At 41.3% G+C, this 7868-nt stretch overlaps 1 protein-coding gene across 3 annotated transcripts in view; it reads right to left on the bottom strand.

Annotated features, from left to right (window-relative positions):
* The window catches only part of MTRR (5-methyltetrahydrofolate-homocysteine methyltransferase reductase), an 85666-nt gene that overhangs the window by 57808 nt on the left and 19990 nt on the right, over positions 1–7868 (bottom strand). For all 3 annotated transcript variants that reach the window (XM_019521070.1, XM_019521069.1, XM_019521065.1), the window contains 3 exons: positions 5069–5222; positions 3026–3143; positions 879–1260 (listed from right to left, as the gene is read on the bottom strand). In XM_019521070.1, coding sequence (XP_019376615.1) covers positions 879–1260; positions 3026–3143; positions 5069–5222 — 654 coding nt within the window. The remainder of the gene's footprint in view (positions 1–878; positions 1261–3025; positions 3144–5068; positions 5223–7868) is intronic.

Below are 7868 nucleotides of genomic sequence, written 5' to 3'. Positions count from 1 at the left end.
AATCTGGGGGGCACATGGCTCCCATACCCCCTCCCGGGGTGCACACAGCTGCAGGAGCCGCTTCTCCTCCCCGCCCCCTTGTGCCAGCCAGACAAACCATCCAACGGTCCATCCTGTACCCCACCCCACCCTGACTGTGCAGCCCCTGCCCCAGCCCCACTCCCTCCCTCACTGTGGTGGCCTCGATCTACGCCCCTCCACGTCCCTTCCCCCAACAGACCTACCAGTCAGATGCTGCTCTCCAAACTACTGGGCTGCATATCAGCAATCAGATTGGCATCAGTCAATATGGCTGGTTAATAATCGGCCATTGGTATTGGCCAAAAAATCTTTATCAGTGCACCCCTAATTTCTATCTGTTATTCAACAATTTATTTTTCTATTTGCAATAGCGCAATTCTTATGATGTTTGCATGGTAGCAAGTTTAGCATTGTTACTGAATACACTGTTTGAGCTCTTTCTTTTTTTTCCAATACTTTTAGGACATTTGTAAAGTACTGCAATCCAAATGAAAATTGGACTAGACTTCTTTCAATGGAAAGGAGCTTTCATAAGACAAAAAACTTCTGACAATTCCTGCAACTAAAGTGTTTTGTTTCCTGACATTTTGATTTGATTTTCTTAGAGCGTATTAGTAATTTGTCTCCTGCCTTCCATAAATTATAGTGTTAGGTCACCATCCTTGAAATTGAATAATTTTAGAATCTACCTACAAATAGATCTTGACATTTGTCACTTCTAAGACTATATGAAAACCTGCTCTTCAGAAACACACTTGGAAATGTGGTAATTTCTCCCAATTATCTGTACGAATACAAGTGCAAACTTCCTTTGATTATGACATATTAGCACATATTATCCAATTGCAAGGTCTTACCTTGTCAGTAGTCTCTTGAAACTGCACATCTATATACTCTGGTGGCAGAACAGGAATGTTAAGAGCAGACTGGGAGAGAGGAGGGACTGAGTGTATAAGTGAAGGTTCAGAGCCTTGACTAGAAGCTACAAAATGACCATTAGCTGCTTTGTGTGATGAAATATCAGGACTCCTCACTCCTGAGTCTTCTAGCTTCAAATGCTGTATTTCAGAAACTAAGCTCGGTGTCTCTGATGTGCTTGGATCTATAGTCACTGCACAGACACCATTAGAAACAGTTCTGAGGTTGTTGCTCATGATTTCTCTCTCTTTCCGCGATATAAATGCTTGTGTCAGGGCAAGCCAAAGTCCATCAATCCATGGATCAACTACTAGCTCCAAACTGAAAATAACAATGTAAACAAGGGGAAAAGATTAGTAAATGCACTACTAATTCTTAAGAATAAAAGACTGAAAGCATCAATGCCACTAGTTGTTTTCCATTAGGTACCCAAGGTGGTTGTTTACTGCCTCTTCCCCCACATATGACTTTCCCAACAAAGTTAATGTTCTCATTAACAACTGACATTTCACGTCGTATTTTTCACTACATGATATGCCTACTACCCAACCTGTATTCTCATATGAGGAAACATTTTCTAGTTACATCTTAAACTCTGTTACATATGTGACTTTCAGCAGTTTATTACAAACTACAGATATGACTAGAAGTTTGTTTTAAATAATGAGAGTCTTAGATCTATAGTGATGTCTGCCTGTTTGATTTTGTCCTGAACTCTGTTATACAGAGCCAATGAAAAATTTCAGTATTTTGAAACAGCTAAACCAAAGCTCTGGCCTCACATGCCAAAGAGGACAGAGAAGCAGGAAAGGAGCTGTTTTGTCACTGGTCAACCACCTCTCTCTAAAAGACACAAGAGAAAATGAAATCAGTGGGCCATCTTGTGGAAGAGAGAAAAAATACAGAAGTAATTTCAGGATGTGTTCAAACTAACCCTGCTGCTCTAAAAACACGGAAGATGCAGGCTATAAACAGATGTCACCAAATGAAGCAGATCAGCTGTGGCAAATCATGTCCCACCACAGCTGATCTATTTCATTGGAAGAAACACACAGTGCCCACTGTCCTCCACTGAGCAGGGACACAATCCTGTGGGACAACAGGCAACATGACCCCCACTTATAGATCAGTGCCTCAGAGCATTCCCCTCTTACAGAGGGGAAAGCCAGGGTTTGTGCTTGCAGAGATGCCCTGGGCAACCACCAGAGTGCATCTCCAGGCAGGAAAGCCTGGCTTTTCCTGCTTAAAAATATGCCTTGGAGCCTGCCCCGCTCCCCCAGACCATGCCTCTATAAGCAAAGAAAGCCTGGGCTTGCTGCTTACAAAGAAGAACTCCAGATATTGCCCAGGGCATGTGGGGAAAAAGCTGAGCAGGCTCTCCTGGAGCCTAGTCCTGCATGGAAATACCCAGGCTGCACAGGATCAGGCCTCTCAAGCTGCAAGAGTGCCTGCCTAAGGCAGCTAGAAAGCATGGGCAGGTCTGAACTTCATGCATTCTCACTCCATAAAGCAAACAGCCATCTATCACAATAAAGCGACAGACGCCATTACCACCTTTGTTGCAGCCACTAATTTTGGGGCTTTGTGATAAGGTGAGGGGTACGGACATGTTTGCTTGTGCCACCATAAATAAAATTTGTATGACAGCACAAAGGTGACACCTGTTTCCACCCGTACACTAAATAGAAGTTACATTACTTTACCTATTTGGTTATTTCAGACACTGGAGACAATGGAATTGGGATGGCTTTCTATTTATAAGAATGATTTTTCTTTGGTACACAGTGGACAATGATAACAGTTCCTTGACCTATAGTACACTGACTAGAAGGCTGAGCACATCAGTATCTAAGAAGAGAGGACTGAGCTCTGTCAGCTTCCATGAGAGTTGAGCAGAACTTTGGAAAAAAACAGCCCAGTCTAATCCCATGAAGATAAGTACCTTCCTTCTAGCCTGGACCAGTCTCAATGCTGCATGGTACTAAGCACCTGTAAATCTCATTGATTTCAGATGAGTGCGCAGCTATTAGGACATATTTATTGTAACAGAGGGAAAAAGAAAAGCACAAAATATTTCTGATCTTACCCTACACAGTCATCTGCCAGTCCAGTCTCATAGAAATGCTGGGAGCCGAGTTCCTGAAGTCGGCGATCTACTATCTTCCCACCATTACAAAAGAATGTATACTCAGAATCTCCCAGACCTGAACAATCCATGTGAAAGAGGGATTGTATTACCCAGTCAGATACACAGATTTACCTAAGCACTGGCTGTGAAAAACTAAGTTTCTCAGATGTGTGCGTGCATGCATGCACACACACGCAAGTAAGTCGAGACAAAATGAAGCCCATGCACGTACAACTTGAAATTGGGGTTTGCACTAAACTACAGTGTAAACCTTAACAACTTGAACTTGGCAAGCATGTTTCTCCTGCAACAGTGGCTGTCATAAAAATGTAAGGCCCTATCTTCAGGCAATGTTTTAGGTGTTCTAGTATCAAACTGTTGTCAGAGAAAACACAAACCCGTGAACCAACTAAAAAATAAAAACTAGGTGGCAGACTTCATGAGTCTGAACAAGCACTATAGCTTGGGTAGGGGTGTCAAATTAAACATGAGACAAAGTAAAAAAACATCACATAGATATGAAAATTCACAAATGAAATAATCTATCCCCAACCTTCTGCCTTGGAACCATCAAAAATATTAGGGGAAAAAAACCCATATCCATCCACAAGACCTATATCCCTAGTCTCAGCAGCCAGAGCAAAGATCCAGCCCAGGGTCACAGAGAATGTCTCCTTTTAATTGCACTCTGCTATTTCACACTTCTATCTTTGAAACAGCAATGAAAAGACTTCATTTCAAAGATACATTTTCATTATCAATTAAAGAATTTCATTCCCTAGTATTCACAGATGGGGTATGCATTTTAATTATGAATGTATGTATGTATGTAATTATAGAAGCATGTTCAGAGAAAGAGCCAACATTATTTAAAGCACACAAGCCTTGTAGGCAGAGGTCATAAAAGCAAAGGGCAGCATAATGCTGAAAATGTCAAATACTTATGCATGAAAAAACAGTTATAAAAAGTTCTGTTTCACACTCAACTCCCCATCTGCAAGAGGTAAAAAGTACAGTGTCTTCTTCAAGCATAATGACCATGGCTGTATATTACTTGTATCTCTTAAAAGCCTCTTATCGCTAAAAATAAGCTTTAGAATTTACAGATGAAACGTCATTCTTCAGCCTGACAGACTGAAAAGTTGGCAGCACTCTTAACAGCAGAATTAAAGCTGTTAAAGTGACCTTAGCTATGCATTTCCAGAATTGTTTCCTTTTTACACTTCAATATTCTTTAAGGCTTTTTCACATTAGGATACTGACAAGTGTTAACAATTTTAACCGTAGTTTAATTAACAAACCCCATCTGATGTTTCTAGGCATCACTACTGTTGAAATATAACATGATAAAAAGAGCATTAAGCATTTTCAAATCAAGAAAAACAGCAAAACTTTTTATTACACTCCAACATCTCCAAAATTGACTTAGTCCACTTCAAATTTGGAAACAGATATTTTCCCAACCGTATATTTTTTAGATCAATCTTAAAAAGGAAAAGGCTACTGCAAAAAATTAAGGGACACATTCAGCTTGAAATAACTGATCAGGTTTAAAAAGATAATTTAAAAATATTTTATAGTCCATCTACCCCCATATGTAAAAATGACTAGTGACCATCTGTAGGCAAAACAGTCATGAAACCAGGCAACCATTCTTATTTTTAAAGGGATTTAAAACTCATCTGAAATGTGAATGAAGAATTTGACAAAAGAAGTTTTAATCATCCTGGATTACAGTTCAGTTATAAAAAAAACAAACACACACACAAATAAATAGTTATTCATTTCATACATTCAATTTCAAGTCTGGTTAGTTTCATGACAAATTAGTGCTACGCTGCTTCAGAATAAAGGTGCAGAAGCACCTAATAATGTAAGAATGGCGTAAGACATTCATTTTAGAAGAAGTTTAAAAAAACAGATTCCATATACATGGACACACTATTTGCTGATAACAATTAACAAGTACTCGAAGGGGGGCTATTGGAAATACTGCATTACCTAACAATGCATATTGTAGGTGTGCAAAATAATCAGCTGGCAAGGTCTTGTTCTGAATTTTCTTAATAAACTTGCGTGCTGTGTCTGGAGGGTCCCCAGTTCCAGTAGTGGAGACAACAATAACCACAGGGTCCTTTTCTGTTTCCAAGTTATACTGAAAATAGTGGAAGAAAGCAAATGAAAAAGTGTCCCACAACACACATACTTAGAACTGTCAAGAAGTTTTTCCTGGAAGTGTTGTCTTTTACACTTCAATAGTCTTTCATTTTCACTTTTGCCCCTTCCCTGTTCCACATTTACACTTTTACCCCTCTCTCCTTTCACCACTCCCCTTCCCACTCCCACCTTATCTATATAAAAGTATACAAAGCATTCACAATAATTACACAATATTTTTGCACTGCAAGTTTCTCTCACTTAACTCTTTCACTTGTAACTTCCTGTTTTTAACCTAATATACAGAACAACTTGACTTTGGCTATGAAAGCACAGGATGCGACACAACAAACCCTTTTAATTCCATGCCAGCCATATGCATGATTAACCTAAAGAATATCAATACTTTTACACAAGAGTTGAGCACCCATTACTCCATAAGATTTTCATTTTGCACACAATCATGAAAATATGGCTATCTATATGGCATTATATACAAGTAATTCTGCAAAATCTTATGAATCAGGATCATCAGAGTAAAATGCTTTTACAAAAGTAACCACATACCGTATTTACTCAAATCCAAGACAACCCTGTATTTGAGATGCCCTCCCCATTAGATTTTATACATGGAAAAAATTATAAATGTGTTCTATTTTTCCATGTATAAAATCTAATTATTGGAGGATGGTCTTAAATTCACTACCCCCACCACTGCAGTGGGGAAAGCAGTGGGAAGGGAGCAGGCAGTGGGGGGAGGCTGTAAGGTGTGGAGGTTCAAGCAGCTTGCCCCTGCCACCTGTCACCCCACCACTTGCCTGCCCCTGCTGCCATTACTGCTATACGGCTAGGCTGGGGCTATGCTGTAAGCCCCAGGCTGGAGTAGGGATGGAGCCTGTCAGTACCAAGGCAAGGGTAAGCAAAGGGGAAGGGAAGGGAAGGGAAGGGAAGGGCAAATAGGGGAGACATGGGAAGAGGTGGCATGAGGGCAGGCAGAAGCTGTGGCTCTACCCTCAAGTCTGGGTTGGGGCCAGAGGCAGAGCCACAACAGCTGCCTGCCCCCCCCATTCTAAAACAAGGGGCTGCCCCTCATGTTAAATGGAGGGGGAAAAAACCGTCCTCTTAGAATCAAGTAAATACAGTAAATTCTGTGTAAGTAAATGTAACTGTACATTTAGAATAAAATTTTCAACAGGTGCTCAATCCAACCATTATCCATCCATATACGTACAAATACTTAAGTGCAAAATTCTAAGTGCACTATTATTTGCACTCAGTGCTTTGAAAACATGGATCATTACAGCATTTTACCTCCCACTCAGCAAAGGCATCCGCTGCAGATTAAATCATTTTGTGTTACAAGCGTTGCTTTCACATGGAGCATTTCATGAACTCAGGTGTTTATTTATGTCAATTTGTAAGTTTCTGAGTGAAAACAATTCAGTTTGCTTGATGATTCCAGCTGTCTACAGAAAGAGAAATGTGGTTGCAGCTACACTGAGGGCTTAACAGGAGAAGTATCAATTGTCAGGTTTATCAGGCATGATATATCCTCTAAAGTTCAGAGTTTGAGTGCAGGGTAAAACTAGAACCACATAAACAGCTAACACTGCAAATGAAATTGTGGTTTAGACATGTCTGAAGTATTTTAGGTGTTCATTTGTTTTTTTAAGTCTCAATACTGAGGTTATAAGCCTCATAAAGGGTTCTTCTTACAGAAATGTTGCTGTATCAATTCAATTTTTAGCCATGCCCTTTCTAATTCACACATGTATGGCAAAGAAAGATAATAAAATGCTTTGCTCATTAGAACATTTCCAATATAAGTGCTGAAACTGTATTAAGAACAGTGTTCAGATGTCATTTATACTCAACTCTACTACGCATGCAAAGTTACCTATATGATTTACAGGAGGGGTGTCAAACATGGCCTGCAGAGCCAGGCCGTCTGGCCCCAGTGCTGCCTCTGAGACCCACATGAGACACAGCGTGTGCCTGTGATACACATGCCAAAGCAGCTGGAATGGATGTTGTGTGCAGTGCAGCTTGGCTAGAGCAGCAGCTGTACTGGTGACCGCCCTGGATAGATTGCACCCCATGCAACACTTGCTCTGGGATGTGTTCTACACACAGTACCCACTCCAGGTAGTCCAGGACCCATGCTGCCCATAGCACTTGTAGGCACCACATGCCACACAGGTCCCAGACTGGCTGGAGCTAGCACACACCACATGCAGTGTAGATGCAGAGGTGCTGGAGTGGATGTCACATGCAGTGCAGTCCAGCAAGAGAGAGCAATGCACTCATCCGGCACCTGTTCTGGGTGCTCTGGGATCTGCACCACACAAAGTCAGAATCATAGAATCACAGAATCAATGAGTCAGAAGGGACCTAGACAGATCATCTAGTCCGACCCCCTGCCATCGGCAGGAAGGAGCACTGGGGGTGGCAGGGGTCATAAGACCCCAGCCAGGTGCCTATCCAGTCTCCTCTTGAAGATCTCCAGGGAAGGTGAGAGCACCACCTCTCTGGGAAGCCTATTCCAGGCTCTGGCCACCCTTACAGTGAAGTAGTTCTTCCTAATATCTAACCTAAACCTATCCTCCCTCAGCTTGTGGCCATTGTTCCTGGTGACTCCAAGGGG

The sequence above is a fragment of the Gavialis gangeticus genome, unplaced genomic scaffold (genome assembly GCF_001723915.1).
Source record: "Gavialis gangeticus isolate Ggan-Ray unplaced genomic scaffold, GavGan_comp1, whole genome shotgun sequence".
Taxonomy (NCBI): domain Eukaryota; kingdom Metazoa; phylum Chordata; order Crocodylia; family Gavialidae; genus Gavialis; species Gavialis gangeticus.
This window is presented reverse-complemented; position numbering and strand designations above follow the sequence as displayed.